At 53.3% G+C, this 21,451-nt stretch overlaps 1 protein-coding gene across 3 annotated transcripts in view; it reads left to right on the top strand.

The window, feature by feature from the left end:
• Positions 1-21,451, top strand: part of STK32C (serine/threonine kinase 32C) — a 69,113-nt gene that overhangs the window by 42,159 nt on the left and 5,503 nt on the right. For all 3 annotated transcript variants that reach the window (XM_041400166.1, XM_041400164.1, XM_041400165.1), the window contains exons 3-10: positions 14,501-14,652; positions 16,600-16,773; positions 17,183-17,220; positions 17,889-17,978; positions 18,527-18,630; positions 18,721-18,837; positions 20,409-20,534; positions 20,686-20,817. In XM_041400166.1, coding sequence (XP_041256100.1) covers positions 14,501-14,652; positions 16,600-16,773; positions 17,183-17,220; positions 17,889-17,978; positions 18,527-18,630; positions 18,721-18,837; positions 20,409-20,534; positions 20,686-20,817 — 933 coding nt within the window. The remainder of the gene's footprint in view (positions 1-14,500; positions 14,653-16,599; positions 16,774-17,182; positions 17,221-17,888; positions 17,979-18,526; positions 18,631-18,720; positions 18,838-20,408; positions 20,535-20,685; positions 20,818-21,451) is intronic.

The following is a 21,451-nucleotide window of genomic DNA, read 5'->3' as shown; positions in this document are numbered from 1 at the left end:
GCACACACCATGTCACTGGCAGGCTGTGGAGCCAGGGCTGCCTTGGCTTTGTCAGAGGGCAGCCTGGTTATGGAGAGGCACAGCGTGAGGGGTGTCTGGGGGTGCTGGGGTGCTGGAGAGCTGCTGGTGTGGGGCCATCCAGTGCTGCTCAGGCCCCATCTTGCCCGGCCCCCGAGGCTGCCCAGGGAGTCCTGCAGGATGCAGGAGATGGGGACCTGCAGCAGGGGTGATGTGAAGGACATTGACACCGGGGACAGGTTCATCCCCAGAGGCTGCTGGCACTGCCCAGGCTCTCCAGGGAATGGGCACAGCCTCGAGGCTGCCACAGCTCCAGGAGCATTTGCACCCTGCTCCCAGGGATCCCAGGGTGGGATTGTTGGGGGGTCTGGCAGAGACAGGAGCTGGACTCCTTGTGGGTCTTTTCCAGCTCAGGATATTCCATGATTGTGGGATTGTCTGATTTCACAGCATGTTCCACCACTGCATCCAGCACAGGAGCAGCTGCCTGGCTGGGGACAGGGACCAGGAGCAGGGGGTGAGAAAGCACAGAGCACACACAGGGGGATCCTCCCTCTGATACCATCTCCCCAGCAGTACCAAGTGATTTATCTTCTTTCCTGGATGTTGCTAAGCTGTGAGAGTGTCGTCGGTAAAAGCCACGGGAGAGAATGGTAGAGCATGAAAGGTGCAGTGGTGGTGGGGTCCAGCACCGCCTCACTGTCTGGATCTCAGGCTGTGGGGGCAGCAGCAGAAAATTACAGAGTGGGAAGTGCCACTGAAGGGTCTGGAGTGACTGGGTGAGCAGTGAGCTCAGCTGGAAGGGGCTGGGGATTATCCTGCACTTCCCCACTGGGGACCTGTTTGGGGTTTCTGAAAGATCAGACTTCTAAAGACCATGATTTATCAAGCAAGCTGCCCACCTTTGTTATTATTATACACTTGCTGCCTTATTAACATTTGCATTAGAAGCTGCCTGGGGTTGTTTTGAGCCCTCATCATTCCCTGTGGGTGAATCACACTGGTGTGGGAGTGTGGGTGGGTTGGGAGGTGGAACGGACCCTCACTCCAGCAGCCAGGAGCCTGTGGACAGGAGAGGTGTGAGAGAGCAGAGGGCAGAAGCCTCGTCCTCCACCCGAACTCGCCCTGGTGGCCCTGGGCCACTGCCAGGTCTCCCGGGGGCTGGCGCTGCTGGCAGCAGTGCTGGAGCCCGGCAGTGGCTCAGGGCAGCTGGGACCAGGTGGTTGATGTCCCCACAGGGGCTGGCCTGTGGCACGGGTGGCTGATGCCCTGTGGTGGCTGCAGCCTCCTGAGCCTTGGCTCAGGCTGGGAGCAGGAGCGTGCCCACAGCTGGAGCACAGGGAGAGAGCTCGCTGTGCCTCATGCCAGCACGAGGGTTCTCTGTGGATTCCTGTGTGTGCCTTGTGCCACCACGAGGGTTCTCTGTGGATTCCTGTGTGCACCATGCCAGCACGAGGGTTCTCTGTGGATTCCTGTGTGCACCATGCCAGCACGAGGGTTCTCTGTGGATTCCTGTGTGTGCCCCGAGCCTCGACAGCAGCTGGCTGCTCAGGTTCTTCCTGGCTCCTAGATGAGAGTTTTTTCAGCATTAGGTTCTGCAACAAAATCCACCCACGCCCTCCCCGCTCCCCCTCCCCTCCTGAACCCAAAGAGATCTCCTTTTGAGGTCTTTGCTTAAGGAAACCTCTTCATGGATCAAGATATGCTGCCTGTTGAGTGGCAGATGTGCCTGAATCCAGCCCTGAGCCTTTTTCAGAAGGGCCAGCCTTGCAGAGGGGTGAGCGACAGAGAGCTGCAAGCATTACAGGAGGAGGAGGAAGAGGAGCTGCAGAGGAAGCAGGGGAGGATGGAGCTGGGTCAGGGTGACCTGGCTTTGGAGAAACATTGGGATAGGCTCCCCAGGAGGTGGTGGAGTGCCCTCCCCTGCCTGTGGTGTTCAAGGAATGACAGGATGTGCCATTCAGTGCTCTGCTCTGGTTGGCAGGGTGGTGTTTGGTCAAAGATTGGACCTCGATCTTGGAGGTCTTTTTTCAATTCAGCCGAAAGGATTGTGTAATTCCATGAGACTTCTACAGCCAAAGTGCATCACAGACTTCTGTAAAGATTCACCCACCTGTAAGGACAGAGGGCAGAGTGTTTTGGCATTGATCAGATTAATGACTGGAAACGTAATTTTAGCTTACATTCTAAGTTCTGTTGGCACTGCCCTCGGGAGAACCTCCCATTCCCCTGTGTGCCACTGGCAGAGGCTCCTCCTGCCCTCAGTAGGACCCACATGGCCACACCAGACTGCAGCTCTCACATGGCCAACATGAAAACCTCTTACTTTTAAAGTAAAAAATCCATCCTTTGTCACTAATGATAATTACAATTTTCTCAGCGGCTGAAATGTGGCCAGCATTTGGATCTTGTTTTTGTTCTGACAAGCCATCATAGCCCACACCCCCACCAGCTCGTAAATGGAACTGAGAGATGGAAGGTTCCAGCATCAGATGCAGCTTTTGGCAACAATAAAATTGAAGCTGTGTTGGACATCGAGGTCATCTACAGGTCCTTGGAAGCTGCAGCTTGTGAGTTTGGGATGTTGTGTTAATGGTCATGGTTGGACAATCCAATTACAAACCACTTAATGTCAAAAATGATAGGAAGCAGTGTCCTCGGTTCCTATGAAATTATGGGTACATCAGCATGATACAGCAAATAGAGTTGATTAAGGAAAATACTGCCTGGGTTTGTCCAGAGCATTACGGGTGTACCCTGTTGTTACTCTGGGCAGTGGTGTCTGTGGTGACTTTGTCCTCTTCTTCACAGGATTTATTTTTTCTTGTGGGTCTAAAGTTCATGAATTCTTATTGAAGTGTCTGTGCACTGCTTAGAAGCTGCTCTGAATCTCGTGGGAGTTGTATGGACACAGCTCCAAAAGGCTGGATACAGTTCTGCTCTGGTTTTTCTGTGGTGAAGGCAGAGCTGCCCACAAGCCACTACAAGGCCGTTGGGATTTCCTGTGTCTCAGCAATGAATTAAAGATGGGGCATGAAAAATAGAAGCAGAAACTGATGCAACTGGCACACAACTGACAATAAAAACAGTGTTGTGACGAGGGATTTGCCATGATTTTGCTGGCTGAGGGACCCGCGGCCTGAGCTGGGCACCCGGAGCCAGCGGCAGTGCCGCACTGCCACGGGACAGGGCCTTGGTGTGGGCCCGGCTTGCCCGGCAGTGTCCTTCCAGGGATCAGCACACCAGCTGCTTTTACCCCTCCCAGTTTTCCTGCAGCCCTTCTCCTCTGAAATCCCCTCTGTTCCCATCTTCTGAGGTGGCCATTTGCCTTGTTTCCCAGATGGACGATGCTGGTGGCCTGTGGAGGGGGGCCAGAAGGGATGTGGGAGAAGCTGTTGTGGGATAGACGTTTAGAGGAGGATCAGGAGGCTGCTGTGGAGGGCTGGGTGTCTCCTCCAGCTGAGGAGCTCCTTGCACGGAGCCCCTGGGGTGGGCTCCGTGTTTTTGGGGCCGTGTTTGGAGCGGGGCGGGCGGGCGCTGCCCCATGGCCTGGAGAGCCCTGCAGGCAGAACCCCAGCCCTGCCCGGGGAGCTGTGCTGGGGCTGCCCCACGCCGCTGCCTCTGCTACACTCCTGGAGTGACTGGGAGAAGGGGCAGCCATGGGAAATCCCCGGGCAGCTGCTCTGGCACAGCTGGTGCTGTGTCTGTGTGCTCAGCACCGCTGTCAGCCCCGGGAGCAGCGCCACGGAAGGTCGGGCTGCTCAGGCTGCCACTGCAAGGGCTCCTGAGACAACAGCCTGGAAATACACAACAGGTTTGGCAGCACCATGGGTATTGGGCTGTGGTTTTTGGTGGGTCTGGCTTGCTTCCCTCCTGCTCTTCCCATCCATGATGCTGTTGCCAAGCCTGGGCTGAGAGGTGAGGGACCCTCAGTGCAACCCAGCGAGGGTCATGGCTGAAAAGGCCTGGACATCATAATTTATGTAATGTGCATAGCAAAATGACATCTGTTTCAATAGTTCAATAAAATGAAAATACCGGGATTGAGAATGTTGATAAACTCTAAATTTAGTGCTTTCCATTTTTGTACCAACTGGCCATTTTGTTCTCTGAAATGAAACTGTGAGTACAGGATCACTTTGACAATTGCAAATTGACTTTTCTTATTTTTTCTTAATACTTTTTTCTTCTTACCGACCTATCACATTTGGGATAGACTGTATTTTATCTGTATGATCATGGATTCAACCTCCCTTTGGAAAACACTCTGGAGTGTAAGTCCATGAGAATTTTTAAAGAAAGAAGAGCATGGAAAGAAACCATGATTGCTGAACAGAAGCCTTTTGTGTCTCTGCTTTCCACCCTCACCTCCCGTTTACTTACTATTTATGTCCAAAATTCATCGAGATTCCTTCTGTTCCTGTCGTTTTCTCAAGGAGTTGCAATAAGATTGTTGTGCCATATTATTACTTTTGATCTAAAAATTGTTTTTAAAAGTAAGTGCTATAAATTCCTCTCAACAAAGGGCAGTGCAGTATGAAATACTCATCTGTTCATGTGCAGCAAGTGGTGCAGTCAAACCACAGTGAAGATCCCCCAACACCAACCCAGCTGGAGCAGTGCTGTTTGCTGGGATGCAGGAGCTGCAGCCAGCCCTCACCCCACGGTGGGATTGTGCCCCCTGTGTGCCCCTCACAGAGCTCTGGGTGGCTGCTGCGTGCTCAGGCTCTCACATCACCTCTGCTCTGCTCTGGAACTCAGTTTTAGCCTCTGCTGCTATCTTTGGGCTTGTCAAGTGAAAATTGTTGTCAGAGCAGCTGGGGCTGACCCTGGATCCCTGGCAGTGCCCAAGGCCAGGCTGGACACTGGGGCTGGAGCACCTGGGACAGGGGAAGGTGTCCCTGCCAGGGCAGGGGAGGAATGGGTGGGATTTGGGGTCCCCCCAACCCAAGGCATCCTGTGATTCTGAGATTTGCAGGGTGCTCCTGGGCAGAGGAGCCCCATCCCTGGAGACATGGAGGAATATAAAGCGCATTTCCTTATCTTGGTGACTCGAGGTAATGGAGTGCTGTTGGGTGGGTTTGACAGAAAGGCTGGCGAGGCTGGTGAGGCTCCTTGGGGCCAGGCAGTGACTGCTGGGGCTTGGCTGGTGGGTGTCTGCAGTGCTGGGGAAGGAGAGCAGCCAGGAGGGCAGGGGGTTTGTGTCCAGGCCCACCACAGCCCCTGTGCCCTCACTCTGCCAGGCAGTGACTGCTGGGGCTTGGCTGGTGGGTGTCTGCAGTGCCGGGGAAGGAGAGCAGCCAGGAGGGCAGGGGGTTTGTGTCCAGGCCCACCGCAGCCCCTGTGCAGGGATCTCCATCTGCCCAGCCTCCACGGCTGCCCTTCCAGGGCTGATCCCTTGTGCAGCCTGGTGCTGAACACCAGCTCACTGGAGCTAGCTTCTGCCAAGGGAAAATCAAGCATTTGGCTGCAAGTGGCATTGATTCCTCCTGAGGGTTTTGCGCTGTGAAACACGAGCATCCCCTTCTTCCTTGGCTGAAAAGAAAGACCTGTGTTTATTTCCTTCAGCACAGAAGGGAAGCTTTGGTGCCTGGGGGCGGGTGGTGGCAGCAGCACAAACAAGGACATTGGGGCCACTTGGGTCTCGATGCCAGTGCCCGTCAGGGCTGGGTCACGATGAGTGATGAGGCTTTTCAAAATAGCACAGCGAGGGTTCTTGCCTCAGGGTCAGGGAACTTCAACATCCATTTACGTTCAGAGATTAAATAAGGCCCTCCAATCTTCATTGGAAGTAATTCGATTTCTTTCTGTTCCCAATATCTGTCAAATACGCAGCTAAAAAAAATAATTCTGCCTCTTTAACCAGTCTATCACAGAATGTAGTCATGGCCATAAGGAGAGATGGCTCCAATGCTAGACATAGCTCAAAAAGCGTGTCGCCCACAGGAAGACATTGCACAATTTATTCAGACAACTGTGGTTGTGCACAGGGTCCAGGTGCTCATGTAAATCTATGGAGTGCTGCTGAGCTGGAGGAGATGCTGGATCCAGCTTTGGATCCACCCAAAAGGCAGAAAGATGGGTCACAGTGTCTTCGGGGATCTCTGCAGGTTGGTCTGAGTTTTCATCATTCTACTTTAATTATTGAAAAAGAAAAGCCCAGCAGAGATCTCTGAGCATGTGATTAAAGCCAGACAGAAATGTAGATTAACAGCCTTTCTGTAGGCAGTGTGACAGCTCCAGAACACATCTCCTGGGCTGTGCTCCTCCCTGCTCTCTGCACGGTGCCAGCACAGCCCCTGTCCCCTTCAGGGCCTCCCCAGGGGCTGCTCCATGGCCTGGAGCTCAGCAAATCACACCGTGCCCCACCAGACATGTGCTCAGGGCTGTGGCCAAAGGGGGATCCCAAATTTCTACATTTGTGTGTGAAGACACCAGGTTTGGGGTGTGTGGCTGCTGATGGGCTGCTCAGCTGGTGTGCAGGGGGAGAGGTGGAGAACCAGGACAAGTACAAGCAAGGAAAAACACTTCTCTTTTCTGTTTGTTCTTTAGGGCTCTCTGCTGTCACTTCTTCAGTTTCTCCTTGTTTATTTGGATTAGTGTCTCTCCTGAGGAAAAGAAATCTACACGTGTTTTGGAGCTTCAAGTCAAATAATCCCCCATATCCAAACTCAATTACAGAAACATCTGCTTAATGTCTGATGGGATCTTATTTTCTCAGCGTGACATAAAAGGGAAATGCTTACTCTGAACCACCTTAAATTGCATTGTCCCAGGATTCAGACCCTGTAGATATCATTCTGCAGCCCCCTTCCATGATTTCTTGCAGGGAAATGAGGAAATGTTCCCTGATAGATACCAGCTGGAAGGCCCCAGCCCTGTTTGCAGGGTACCAATGAGGAGAGCTGTTCCTGACATAGATTCAGTGTGCTGGCTGTCCCATTTGTGTGAGTGAGACAGAAGAAGGCTCATTCTGGAAAAAAAAAAATCAAAAAGCATGGACAAGCTTAGCTTTTCCCGTGTTTTGAGGCACTCCAGCTGCACCTGCACACGTGGTTTCCTTTGCCTGCACACAGAGTGCTGGGCACACCCAGGGGGATACAGATCCACAGGGGTCTGCTGGGCCCCAGGGAGGGCTGTGGACCTGCACAGAAGCACAGGAGCACATTCTTAGGACTCCAGATTGAAGCCACTGAGATTGCCCAGAGCAGCTGTGGCTGCCCCTGGATCCCTGGCAGTGCCCAAGGCCAGGCTGGACACTGGGGCTGGAGCACCTGGGACAGGGGAAGGTGTCCCTGCCATGGCAAGGGGCTGGAACTGGATGATCTTTAATGTCCCCTCCAGCCCAGACCAGTCTGGGATTCTGTGATCCTCTGATACACAGTGCTGAAGTGCTGTTGGGAACAGCAGGTGTTATTTTGGGTCAGAAGACTTTTTTGGCTCTAGCATAAGCAACTGAGAAAGAGATTTTTTATGGAAGTGTTGACACGACCTGGAAACACCAACAGGCTTGCTGTGAATAAAAGTTTCATCAGCTGCTGTTACAACTTGGCTGCAGCAAACAGCAGGGCTGCATAAAAGAGATTTTAATGATTTATGGTGTTCTGACAAACGAGTCCATCAATCTTGTGGAAAAGCACAGCTTTTCAGCAGGGAAAAGCTAAAGTTGTAAGACTCCATGAAAAATATCTTAAGGAGTGAAACCTGGCAAAGTGTCCAAAAACGGAAACAAAATCAGCACTTAAAGATGTGAAGGCAGATTTGTCCAGCTGATAACCTTGTAATTAGAGCATGGCTCCTGAGGGTCCCACTTGTTTGGCTACCACTGCAACTTTAGAGGTTTAGATGGGATATTGGGAATTGGGAATTGTTCCCTGGCAGGGTGGGCAGGCCCTGGCACATGGTGCCCAGAGCAGCTGTGGCTGCCCCTGGATCCCTGGCAGTGCCTAAGGCCAGGCTGGACACTGGGGCTGGAGCAGCTGGGACAGGGGAAGGTGTCCCTGCCATGGCAGGGGGGGATGGGTGGGATTTGGGGTCCCTTCCCTCCCAAACCCTTCTGTGAGTCCGTGCCTCTGAGCTGGATGGAGAGGCTGAGGGGTGCTGTTGTCACAGCCAGCAGCCCTCACATGTTGGTGTCCCTGGGCTGGGTCACATGGAGGGGTGGCCGTGGGGATGGCAGCAGATGTCCTGGCCCTGCGAACGGCCTTTGTGTGCTGGAGACAATGGCTGAGAGAACAGTGCCAGAGACACTGTGTCAGAGCTGTTCCAGGAGCAAGTGCTGCTGAAATAAGCTCTGCAGTCAAGCAGTGCAGGGTTTGATTGATTCAGAGTGAGTTTTTGTTCAGGCTCAGCCAGTCATGTTCCTGTATCCTCGCTGAGCGTGGGGCGAGCGTCACTGTCACGGGCAGGTTGTGTGCAGCTGCAGCCCCGGGCCAGGACTTGGTGCCACAGGTCCCTCTGGGTGTTACTGGACCTCTTGCCCACCAAGGGTAGGTGTGACAGGATCTGCTGTGCCCAGAGCTCCCTCCCAGGTCCAGCCCTGAGGGGATGGAGAGGGGCTGCAGGTGCTGGCAGCCTTCAGTGTTTCCATCTTTCAAGCTCTGGGTCAGCATTGTGGAGGGGGAGCCCCTTTGAGGCACCAGCAGCATCCTTGAGGGGCTGCCTGCCCCTTCTGGGCCCGCTGGTGTGGGGCAGCTGCTCCTGGGGTGCCTGTGGGAGATGCTTCCAGCAGAGCTTCATCCAGCTGTTCCCGTGGCTCGTGTGCTGAGTGAATGCCTGACACTGAATTGTGTCACTGCAGATACACCTGCAAGGCAGCTTTAGGCTTTGTTCTCTTGGCTGTGCCTAAGAAAAGTTTGATTAGCTGATTTTATCCTTGATATTTGTGAGAATTGTAGAACAAATTATTATGAACTTTTTGATTACCAGTGTTACACAGATGCTAATTACCAAGGAAGGGTTGTATTTTAATTGCCAACAGCACCATCATAATACAATATGGATACAAAGATGCATTTGAATGCCAGGGGAAGTAGTGCTGTGTCCTGTGCAGCTGTGGCCATGTCCAGAACAGGGATCCCTGTTTACAGCTTTCCTGATAGCAGCTGAGAGTTTAAATTTATTTATTTTTTTTTAATAGATGATTGGCAAGATTCTGCCTGCAGTTCTTGGTACAAGAGCAAAGCAGAGGGAACCTGGGGATGCTGGGTGACAGGGATCTCCCTCCAGCCACTTTCTAAAGGATGAAAACCCTGGGAAAAGTGAATGATGTCTCGGTGTAAGAGCTGAGCTATTCAAGGAGAGCTTGGCTAAAGGAGATAAACTTGTCAGGAGTCAGTATTGAGGTTATCCTTTCAGCAATGCACAGGTGCAATAAAGCCCTTCTCACCTGATTTACTCTTTGCTCAAGAAGAGCAAGGAAGAACAAGCTCAGGAAACCAGTGAATACAATTGTCCAGCCTGTCCTTGTCCTTGCAGTCTGTCTCCAAAGTAAAACTTAGTGTTCAAGATTAAATAGTTGTCGAAAAAGCTTGAGCTGTTTCTGCATCATGCTAAGTGCCTTCTCACTGCTTCTGGTCCTTCAGGATGAAAGACTTAGTTCCTCCTGCTCCAGAGGCTGCAGATCTCCAGAGGCTGCTCCCCGAGGCTGCTGCCGTGCTTCCCCCACAGCAGAGGCTTCTTTCCCCACGCAGTCCCAGAGCCTGCTGATGCTTCTGGGTGCCATGGGCAATTTAATGTTAATGCTCCTCATTTCAAATTTCAGCCTTTCTGGCAAATGGCAGTTCTGTAGATATTGGGGAAAACAGGGAGAGATAAATACCCAGCAGAAGCTGGAGGAGAAATCAATATATGTGGGCAAGGTGCAAGCACTGCAAAGAAGCATTTTTATAAACTAGAGCAGTGGCCACGGTTCAGAACTGGGTGGGATTAAGGTGTTTGATGTGGGTGGGTAGTGTTGGCTGACTGTAAGCCTTGACTCTGCTCTGGAAACAAAAAGAGTGAAATCCAGGTTGTACACTGAAAAGTCCCCAGCTCTGAGCCGCAGTCGTGTCTGTGTGTGGGAGGATTACAGGGCATCGGTCTCGTCTTACAGAGGCAGAAGCCAAAGGAGCAGAAATTCAAGAAGGAAGCCCAGTGCTCCCAGTTCAGCCCCAAAGGCAGATCCCTGAGCCAGCTGTGGGTTTGTCACCAGCCGTGACGGTGACACCCCTCAGGGACCACGAGTACCTTCGCTTTGGGTGGCTCTGCACATGCAGGAGGAAACAAGGGCTTTGTGCAGCCGAGGTGGAGCAATCCCCACTGCTTACCAGCTGCATGGATCCTGCCCAGAATGGCTTTGCTTGAGCCCAGGAAAACTCTGCTCTCCCTGGGTAGCAAAGCTAAGTCAGGACATGCTGTCAGATGATTGGGTGACCTCTCATCTGAGTGGGGATTTCAGCCTGATGAATTCCTTCAGAATCAGCAGGGCAGAAAGTTACTGGATTTCTAAAGAACAGGCAGAGCCTGCTGGAGGCAGCGTGCCAGGCTGGGAAGGGAAGGGATTCAGCTGAGCTGCCAGCTGGGGTGACACACAGGTGTTGTCACTGTGGCAGTTCAGTGATGTCACTGGGATAGCACAGGTGATGTGACTGTGATAACCTGTGACAGCACAGATGACGACAGTGTGACAGCACAGGTATTGTCACTGTGGCAGTTCAGGTGACAACAGTGTAACAGCACAGGTGTTGTCACTGTGACACTACAGGTGTTGTCGCTGTGACAGCACAGATATGCACAGGTGTTGTCACTGTGTGATGACAGTGTGACAGCAGAGGTGATGACAGTGTGACAGCACAGGTGTTGACACTGTGACAGCACAGATGACGACAGTGTGACAGCACAGGTGTTGTCACTGTGGCAGTTCAGGTGTTGTCACTGTGACAGCACAGGTGATGACAGTGTGACAGTTCAGGTGTTGTCATTGTGACAGCACAGGTGATGTGACTGTGATAACACAGGTGTTGTCGCTGTGGCAGTTCAGGTGTTGTCACTGTGACAGCACAGATGACGACAGTGTGACAGCACAGGTATTGTCACTGTGGCAGTTCAGGTGACAACAGTGTAACAGCACAGGTGTTGTCACTGTGACACTACAGGTGTTGTCGCTGTGACAGAACAGGTATTGTCACTGTGACAGCACAGGTGATGACAGTGTGACAGCACAGATGACGACACTGTGACAGCACAGATGACGACAGTGTGACAGCAGAGGTGATGACAGTGTGACAGCACAGATGATGACAGTGTAACAGCACAGGTATTGTCACTGTGGCAGTCCAGGTGACAACAGTGTAACAGCACAGGTGTTGTCACTGTGACACTACAGGTGTTGTCGCTGTGACAGAACAGGTATTGTCACTGTGACAGCACAGGTGATGACAGTGTGACAGCACAGGTGTTGACACTGTGACAGCACAGATGACGACAGTGTGACAGCACAGGTGTTGTCACTGTGACAGCACAGGTGATGACAGTGTGATACTACAGGTGTTGTCACTGTGACACTACAGGTGTTGACACTGTGACAGCACAGGTGATGACAGTGTGATACTACAGGAGTTGTCACTGTGACAGCACAGGTGATGACAGTGTGATACTACAGGAGTTGTCACTGTGACAGCACAGGTGATGACAGTGTGATACTACAGGAGTTGTCACTGTGACAGCACAGGTATTGTCACTGTGGCAGTTCAGGTGACAACAGGGTAACAGCACAGGTGGTGTCACTGTGACACTACAGGTGTAGCCGCTGTGACAGCACAGATATTGACACTGTGAGAGCACAGATGACGACAGTGTAACAGCACAGGTGTTGTCACTGTCTCGGCCCGGGAGGTGTCACCTGGCCTGTCGTGGCTGGATCTGGGAGGGGGCTCCGGCCGTCCCGGCGGGGCGGGCAGCTGCTCACCCCCTCTGGCAGTGCAGTGCCCGGGTACCCGGGGCTCTGTCAGAGCTTTTCTGTGCCGTGTCTTGAGCAATCCGCTCCAGCTGCTGCCCGCCTTCTGCCTCGCGGGGCTGGCTCCGTTCCACGCATTTTCCTAATGGCTGTATTTAACCACCAAACACTCCCTTTGTGTGGCTGCAATGTGCACAATGAGGACACAGTCATTTCTGCTTCTTGCCTTGCTCCGCGCTGTAGACTTGCCTGAAAATGGATTCATTTCAAAAACGCACTCTTGACTTGTGACCATATAGATATTGATTCCATCCCCAGGAACAGATGCATGAACAGAAAAGCACAAAAAGAAAAAGATACCTTTTGTGTCACTGCCATTTTGGGGGACACAAACACATTCATGCATTTCTGTAAGCAGGGGCACCTTAGGAATGGTCACTGCCCGTGGCAGGGGCACCGAGTGGCTGAGCCCAGCCAGGCAGCACCAGCACCGGCCCTGGTGTTGGTTTGACCCGAGTTAGACCCTGACCAAGAGCAGTGTGATGTGATCAGTCCCTGGTGGTGGCTGTGCTGCAGACACAGCACCACTGCCCAGCTGTCCATGGGCCCCATGGGGCTCACTGTGCCTGCCCAGCTGTCCCTGGGGCTCACTGTGCCCTGCCTGGCTGTCCCTGTCCCTGGGGCTCACTGTGCCTGCCCAGCTGTCCCTGTCCCTGGGGCTCATTGTCACAGGGCAGCCCCCGCTCACACCGCGGGCTCAGCTGCAGGCAGGGCCTCTCCACTGGCATCCACTTTTCCCACAGAAATCAGAGAACAAACGTTCCCCGAGTGCCCGGAACTGGTGCTGCTCTGTGTGGAGGTGACGCTGTTCCATTGCAGAAAACTGTTTATCATAATTACAGAGTACATGAAGTTTTCATCATTTTCTCATTTATTATGCTGGGCTCCCATTTTCACTGTGGAGAAACAAGAGACAAATGACATCAGAATAACATGTAATACTCGTTAAGGTACAGCAAGTCACAACCTAAAAATTAAAGTGCCTAGAAATTAATGAGCTTCCAGCAATAATGTGGAATAAGCTGACATCAGGAGAGAATGTTGCTCAGTGCCTTGATGGCTGTTACCCAGAGGACTGGATTGTTTTCCGAGCAGTTCTACAGCAATGACCATGTTTTAAAGGAAAATTGTTAGGGCTTTGCTGCTCAAAGAATTTATAAAATATGAAGTTATTTTTGCCTGGTTTATTGAACGTGCAACCAATTCAGCCTGCTCTATGCAGGGTCTGGATCCTGCTGGTGGTGTGCATTGTGGTAGGTCGTTTATTATTATTATTAAGTTTGCATGAAGAAGGTTTTCCCTTGTGTTTTGTACCTGGAACAGTCCCTGGCAGCTGGAGTTGAAGGGCTCTGCTCGCCCATGGGCACCGGAGGGGTCCAGACGCAGGGAAACAGCTCGGATCACTCTGCCCACGAGGTGCCCTTATCGTGAGCTCTGAGGTGTGCAGAGAGTTATGGCAACAGCTGATTTCCAGCTCTCACCGCAGTTGTAAGCACGGCGGAAAATAATCGTGGTAATCCCTGTGCATCACTAATTAGGGGGTATATCAGGCTAACGATAACCACCCATTATTTTGTCACCTCCTTGCGGCAGCGTGTCCCCGATGATATTACACCGAGCACCATTAGCACTTGCAGATGGTTATTAGCGGCAGCGTTTCGAGGCGCGGAGTGCTCGCTGCTCCCGGCTGTCTCGGTTCCCTGCCACCCACGGAAATTCCCGTTCCCCGTTCCGCACCCGCTCTGCGCCCGCAGCCGCCCCGGCCGAGCTGCGCAGGGAGCCTGTCCAGCTCATCCTAATTACCGCCACGTCTGGGAATTAACAGAGGGCAGGCGTAATTACAGCAGATGTAGACAAGCCATTAGGAATTTAAAAAGAGTTACCGTGATAGCTAATTAGCTCTTTGGGAAGCAGTCACCTTGGTAATGAAGGTGTCATCAGCGGAGCTGAGGGCGGCGGCGGAGCGGGGCTCCGGGGACAGCCCCGGGTATCCCTGCGGGCCAGCTCTTCCTTGTGGTAACCAGTTTGCGTTTTGGTGGCTTTCTGCTGCCCCAGAGGGATTATTTTCCCCTAGGGAGCCCAGCGATGTGCGGCAGGTCGGGCCGGCCTGGGCAGCAGCGGTGTGAGCAGCGGGCGGCGAGGCTGGCAGCGCGCCCTGTGGCTGCCAGTGCCGCTCTCCATCCACACACAGCGAGCCCAGAGGTCTCCGCAGCTCCCGGACACAGCTGTTGGAAAAGCTGTCCCTTTGGAAAGCCCTCCGGAGCCGGCTGTCGTGCCCTGGAGGCAGCTGCAGTACCCGACGGGCAGTGGGCTGGAGCAGGGCCCGTGCGCTCCCCAGAGCAGGGATGCTGCTGTCCGTAGGTCCAGGTCAGCCTAGGGACCAGGGATGTTTGAGGGGTGAGGTGCTGAGCAGAGTGCGTCTCAGCTCCCAGAGCAGCAGCTGAGGATGTGGAACTTTCTCCTGACTGTTTTCTCGTCCCGGCCCAGGTGTGCATCGTGCAGAAGAGGGACACGGAGAAGATGTACGCCATGAAGTACATGAACAAGCAGCAGTGCATCGAGAGGGACGAGGTGCGCAACGTGTTCCGGGAGCTGGAGATCCTGCAGGAGATCGAGCACGTGTTCCTGGTGAATCTCTGGTGAGCAGCTCCCTCCCCACACACCCAATAATCCCAGGGGCTCTCCTAACTTTTTCAGCAGCAGATCTCTACAAATAGTGGCATTTCAAGTTGCTCAATAATGACTTCACTCTGTGTGCACTGGCAGAAATATCCTCATTACTGAGCAACACATACTTTAAAAAAACACTCTTAAAATCAGGTTGAAATCTAACAAATAGCTAGAGTTGGCAATGCCTGGGAAATGTATCCTGTCTAGGCAGTGGCAGCACCAAAGGCTGCAGTCCATCTCGTCTGCCCTACAACCACATCGACCCCGCAGCCCACCACATCCCTCGGTGTGCTTTGCACCACACTCACTGGCCAAATGAAACACATTGCTTTGGAGCTCAGACACATCATTGTCAGATTTGGCAGGAAAAGCTAACTGACAGTTTTAGAAAGTAGAGCATTACATCCTAGTGTCGGTTAGTTTGGGGTGAGCCCTAGGCAGAGGCCTTGGGACCCCCTGCTCCAGTGCTCTGTCCTTTCTCAGCCTTCCTGCCCAGTGAAGGGTCCCCTCCCACTCCAGCAGTGCTGCATGTGTGCCAGGCTGGTGGGGAGGGAGAGACTTCTAAAAATTGAGGAGGTTTTATACCCAAAGTGATGGAAGTGGGTGATGTGCCACATTTGTTTTGTTGATCCATTGCTCCAGAATAGCCAATTGAGTTAATATTGATATTTTTCAGTTTCTCAGCAATTGTAAACATTTTTCCCAACAAGCAATGAAATTCTGGAGAGAACTTGCTCTCGTAGCAAACCCTTTTGGCTCATAGTTTTAGAGTAAACCTACATTTAAGATGGGAGCAGAAGTGAGTGATTCATAAGTATTATACAATCCCACATACTCTTTCCTTGGATCTGCAGTCACCAAATATAACAATGAGCGTTGTTTTGGTGTATCCCCACTGCTGTCAGTCTCCCGTGGGACCCACGGCACATTTAGAGAGGCGGTTTACTCCACTGTAAATATAAATCTCTTTTTCTGGTTTATCTGGTTAAATTAGCAGTTGTGTTTTCCAATTCATCTTCAGGATAGGCTGGGATATTTTAAGTAGGTTTTATGAGATTGTTTGCAGTTGAAAATGTGAAGTTTCTCTAAAGTGTCTGGCTGGTAGAGCCTGAGCTGTGTGCTGGTGGGCCGACATGGCACAGCTGCTCAGGGACAGTGATGGGGTGAGCAGGGAGCACTGCTTAGTGTAAGAATTGATTTAAAAAACAAGCAAGCATCTTGAGTTGGGCATGCTTGATTGCGAAGGTGCAAGCAGCAAAGCTGCATCTTCAGTTTTGGGCCCAACACTGCAAGGACCTTGAGGGACTGGAGCATGTCCAGAGCAGGGAATGGAGCTGGGAAGGGGCTGGAGCCCCAGGAGAGGCTGAGGGAGCTGGGAAGGGGCTCAGCCTGGAGCACAGGAGGCTCAGGGGCCCCTTGTGGCTCTGCACAGCTCCTGCCAGGAGGGGACAGCCAGGGAACAGGGACAGGAGCAGAGGGAATGGCCTCAGGCTGGGCCTGGGCAGCTCAGGGTGGAAATTAGGGAAAGTTTTCTATCCAAAAGGGCTGCCCAGCTCTGGCACAGCTGTCCGTGGGCCTGGGCAGCTCAGGGTGGAAATTAGGGAAAGTTTTCTATCCAAAAGGGCTGCCCAGGTCTGGCACAGCTGCCCGGGGCAGTGATGGAGTCCCTATCCCTGGAGGGATTTAAAAGCCATGCGGTTGTGGCAGCTGGGGACATGGGCAGTGGTGGCCTGGGCACTGCTGGGAATGGTTGGACTCGAAGGTCTGAGAGAGCTTTTCCAGCACAACCGATTGTGGGATTCTGTGCCCACAGTGGGGTCACGTGCAGTTCTCCTGGAGCTGTGTGACTGGGAGAGGGGAAAAGCCTGGCTGTGTTTGTGAGCCCTGGGAGGCTCAGCTGCTCCCCTGTCCTGCAGGTATTCCTTCCAGGACGAGGAGGACATGTTCATGGTGGTGGACCTGCTCCTGGGAGGTGACCTGCGCTACCACCTGCAGCAGAACGTTCAGTTCACTGAGGAGACAGTCAAACTCTACATCTGTGAGATGGCGCTGGCCCTCGACTACCTGCGGAGCCAGCACATCATCCACAGGTAACTCCAGGCTCTGCTGGGCCTGCTGCCCTTGGGGTGGCTCATGGTCCGTGCTGCTCCTGCCCCCCACCACTCACAGGGGGTCTGGTGCTTCACTGGGGACTGAACTTTTCAGGGTAGGAGTTAAAGCCATCGAGAGCTTCACACAAATATCCCCAGTATTGTTATTCCTTTTTCCTTGGGAATTTCCTTTCCCTCCTGAACAAGTCTAATCCTTCCAGTTTTTCACCAAGTTGCCTAGGAAAAGCTTATTTCTAGTCCACATAAGGGGGCTTGCCTCATGTTAGAATATTTTTGTTTTATTTGTTCCTAATTTTTGATAGATAAACAGTTGCAGGATTTTTGTCATTGAGTCTCATCCCTGGTCTGATTGAGATTCCATCTGCTGTAATCTTCCCTCTTTTCCCAGAGATGTAAAGCCAGACAACATCCTCCTCGATGAACAAGGTAGGATCACTCTGCTCCTCTTTGTTTGCTCCCTCATTCATTCCAGGGACAGATTCTTTGTAGTCCCGGGTACTGGGCATCTTTTTACCTGGGGAAAGTGTGGGAAAAGCTGCTCTGCTTTTACTGGATCATGTTTGGCTGAACATCCTTGTGCTTTTTAATGTGGGGAGGGTCACCCAGCTGTCCAGTCCAGTGTGCTGTGGTCAGCCTGACTTCAGCCCTGGGAATTTGGAGTCACTGCAGTTCAGTGGCTTGGAGCACCCATGCCTAGTGATAGCTCCAAGGCAGGAGCTTGGAACGAGATGGTCTTTAAGTCCCTTCCAACCCAGGCATTCTGTGGTTCTATGATAGTGTTTCCCTGGTGTTATTTTCACTCCTGTACTTCTGGCCAGAGCAATCTGGCTAGTGCTGAATCTGCTGGGGGTTACTGGCTAGCTCCAAGTGTGATTTAAAATCAAAACCCAAAGCTCCCTACCCTTTAATCACCGGCCAGCCCAAATCCTGGGAAACCTTTGGGATCTCCCATGGCCATGCCACGGGGTCTGACCCTGACCTGCCCGTTTCTGCTACCCTGTCTGAGGGCAGGAGCTTATGAAACAAATGTATTCTGACTCTGCATTGCCACTGCACTGCCATTAATTCCTTCTTAAAATGTGTCTTTATTTAAGGTCATGCCCATTTAACAGATTTTAATATTGCAACAATCATTAGGGACGGTGAAAGAGCGACAGCATTGGCTGGGACAAAGCCATACATGGGTAAGAGACAATCAGTGCTCTCGTGCCTGTGTCATGTTCTGCGTGCTCAGCACGTGCTGCCCCAGCCAGGGCCCCCCAGTTCATTTAGGACACTGGTGCTCGTGTCCAAGGGGTTCAGCAGAGCCCGATTGTTTGAGAAGGGGAGCTCCCAGTGTGAAGGCATCGGGGCTGGCATGTCACCCCATCCCATCCCATCCTGTCCTGCCCTCTGCACTGCATCCTGTCCACTCCCCTCCATCCCTCCCTGCCCTCCTCATCCCATCCAGCCCGCTCCTCCTGCGCTCCCCATCCCTCTCTGGCTCCTTGCACTTGGTGTCTCCTGGAGCCCCGTGGTTGTGCTGTCCTGTGCTGGGAGGGCTGTCCCTGCGGGTGCTGACATCCCAGTTCCCAGTGAGGGCCGGCACACGGCTGCTGCTCCCCTGCCTCACACAGCCTGCCCTGGGGCAGCCGTGCAGAAAGATCACCCTAAGCATTGCACACTGACTTATATGAGCTGCTGGAGTGGAGAACAACAAATAACCTGTTGTGTGTTATGCCTTTCTGCTCAGCCCCGGAGATTTTCCATTCCTTCCTGAGCGGCGGCACGGGCTATTCCTTCGAGGTGGACTGGTGGTCTCTGGGAATCATGGCCTACGAGCTGCTGCGGGGCTGGGTAGGGCTCCGGCCGTCCCGGCCCTCCGACCGCGTGCTCCGGCCGGCCCGGAGGGACAGGGCATCCTCACCTGTGTGCTCTTGTCCCCAGAGGCCGTACGACATCCACTCCAACAACCCCGTGGAGTCTCTGGTGCAGCTCTTCAGCACCGTCAGCGTCCAGTACTCCTCAGCCTGGTCCAAGGAAATGGTCGCGCTGCTGCGGAAGGTGAATGGCCCTTCTGGGGTGGAGCTGGAGGGATTGTTGGATGCATTGTCCTTCTGGGGTGGGTTTGGGTTGGATGGCAGCTTCTGGGCAGGCAGGACTAGCTGGAAAATTATCAGCGTGTTAATAAACAATGAATAATAAGAGTAATAATAATAATATACAACAGACAGGCTGGGAGAGTTTGGGATGTTAAGCCTTGAGAAGAGAAGCTCCAGACAGACCTTAAAGCCCCTGCCAGGGCCTGAAGGGGCTCCAGGAGAAGCTGGAGAGGGACTGGGGACAAGGGATGGAGGGACAGGACACAGGGAATGGCTCCCACTGCCAGAGGGCAGAGATGGATGGGATATTGGGAATTGTTCCTGGCAGGGTGGGCAGGCCCTGGCACAGGGTGCCCAGAGCAGCTGGGGCTGCCCCTGGATCCCGGGCAGTGCCCAAGGCCAGGCTGGACACTGGGGCTGGGAGCAGGTGGGACAGGGGAAGGTCTAGGCTATGGCAGGGGTGTGGCACTGGTCCCAATCCAGTCTGGGACTCTATGATTAATTATATGTGTTGTGTGTTTATGATCCCTGTAATAAGATGCATGATGTTTGATAGGAAGGGAAGCAAAAAGGCTGGTTTTGGTGTGACAGATTCCCAGCTGGGCTAGAATTGTGCCTCTGGGAGCAGCTGGGACAGGGGAAGGTCTATGCTATGGCAGGGGTGTGGCACTGGTCCCAATCCAGTCTGGGACTCTATGATTAATTATATGTGTTGTGTGTTTATGATCCCTGTAATAAGATGCATGATGTTTGATAGGAAGGGAAGCAAAAAGGCTGGTTTTGGTGTGACAGATTCCCAGCTGGGCTAGAATTGTGCCTTCTAGCATCCCATCCTCTCCATGGTCAGTGTCACCTGGAAAGGCAGCACCTCTGGCTGGGATGGCAGCTGAGGTGGAGCTGCACTGCAGCACTGGCTGCTCCCTCTTGCTCCTTCTTTGGGGCTGAAGGGTCTGACGGGGTTGTGAGAGCTGCTGGGAGTTCCAGCTCTGTGGAATGCTCTGCTGCTTTCCTTGTGCTGCTGCTGGAGAAGGCTGGGATGTGTTGGGGCCACTGGTTTAGCTTTAGCTTCCTTAAGAAATCTGAAAAGTAGCTGGTGAGTTTGCTGTAGGAAAGATACAGCCGGTGCCGACAGCAAATAAGTGCCTCTGATACGAGTTAATGTTGGGTGGGCAATTTGCATAATTAGATTCAGCTTAATGAGGAGTTGCTGGCAGAGGCTGCGACGGCGCATTCGGCGGATTTGCATTGCCATCTGCTGGGCAGCCGGGCTTCCAGGGAATCCAGCCCCTCAGCAGGCATGTGCCAGCAGCCCCCTCAGCCGGGAGGGGACCCCCGTGTCCCCCCAGAGCGCCGGGGTACCTGCAGAACATTTTCTTGGGTGTTTTTCCTGCAGTAAGTTATCTATTCCCCCCAGCAGAAAGGCTGAGCCCTGCAGCTGGCCCAGGCAGGCTGCTGCTGGCTGCCTTGCCTCCCTCCTCTGGCAGGAATGCTCTTCTCTCCAGCGCTGTGTCAGCGATGCTTTTCCCTCCCCAGCTGCTGACAGTGAACCCCGAGCATCGCTTCTCCTGCCTGGCGCACATCCAGGCCTCGGCTCAGCTCTCGGGCGTGGTGTGGAGCGACGTGAGCGAGAAGCGCGTGGAGCCAGCCTTCGTCCCCAACGTGAGTAGGGACCCTGTCCCGTCCCGAGCAGGGAGCAGGGCTGCTCCTCTCGCCGCAGGAGCCACTGTGTGTGAGGACAGAGGTTTCCTGAGGGGGAAGAGCTTTCTGAGTGTGCTGTGCCTGACGTGAGTGGTGTCCTGTGTCCCGGCAGAAGGGCCGCCTGCACTGTGACCCCACCTTCGAGCTGGAGGAGATGATTCTGGAGTCGAGGCCCCTGCACAAGAAGAAGAAGAGGCTCGCAAAGAACAAGTCAAGGGATAACAGCAAAGACAGCTCCCAGTCTGTATGTGCTCCCTGGGGTAACATGCAGCTGGGAAAAGGCTGGATCTGGGCGGGTGTTGCAGCTGTTACAGCCGTGCTCTGGGAGCCATGGGTTTATTTGGATGAAAACATTTGCCCGTGGAGCTGTTTCAACAGCCACATATTCCTCTTATGGAAGTCTGACCAAACTTTTGCAGTAGTGGGTACTGTGGAAAGTGAGATGAGCAGCAGAGTCTGGGCAGCCCAGTGTGTTCAGCCTGTGTCCCTGCACAGCCCCGGGCTGGGCACGAGGCAGCAGCTCCCTGTGTGCCCTGGCAGGGACTCCCACACATGGGCTGTGTGCTGGCTCCCCCCACACTGCCTGAGCTTCCTTTGGGCTGACAGCACTCCCAAAATACAGGATACATGGAGAAACCAGTTATGTTTGTGTCAGGAACGGAGTGATCTGTGTTTTATGGAAAACTGCTGCCACGGATGGCACCAGCCCCTGGTGCAATCCACATGGCCACCAGCCCTGCTGCCTCCAGCTGTTGGGCTGAGGTTCAGGGGGGTGGGGGCTCCTGCCCACAGCTGGAGGCTCCTGCCCACAGCTGGGAGTGCTGGGGGCTGCGGGCAGCAACGAGATGCAAATGGGGCTGCTTATGCATGTTTTGTTT

Source organism: Onychostruthus taczanowskii, unplaced genomic scaffold, assembly GCF_017590055.1.
Source record: "Onychostruthus taczanowskii isolate IOZ18803 unplaced genomic scaffold, ASM1759005v1 scaffold173, whole genome shotgun sequence".
NCBI lineage: Eukaryota > Metazoa > Chordata > Aves > Passeriformes > Passeridae > Onychostruthus > Onychostruthus taczanowskii.
This window is presented reverse-complemented; position numbering and strand designations above follow the sequence as displayed.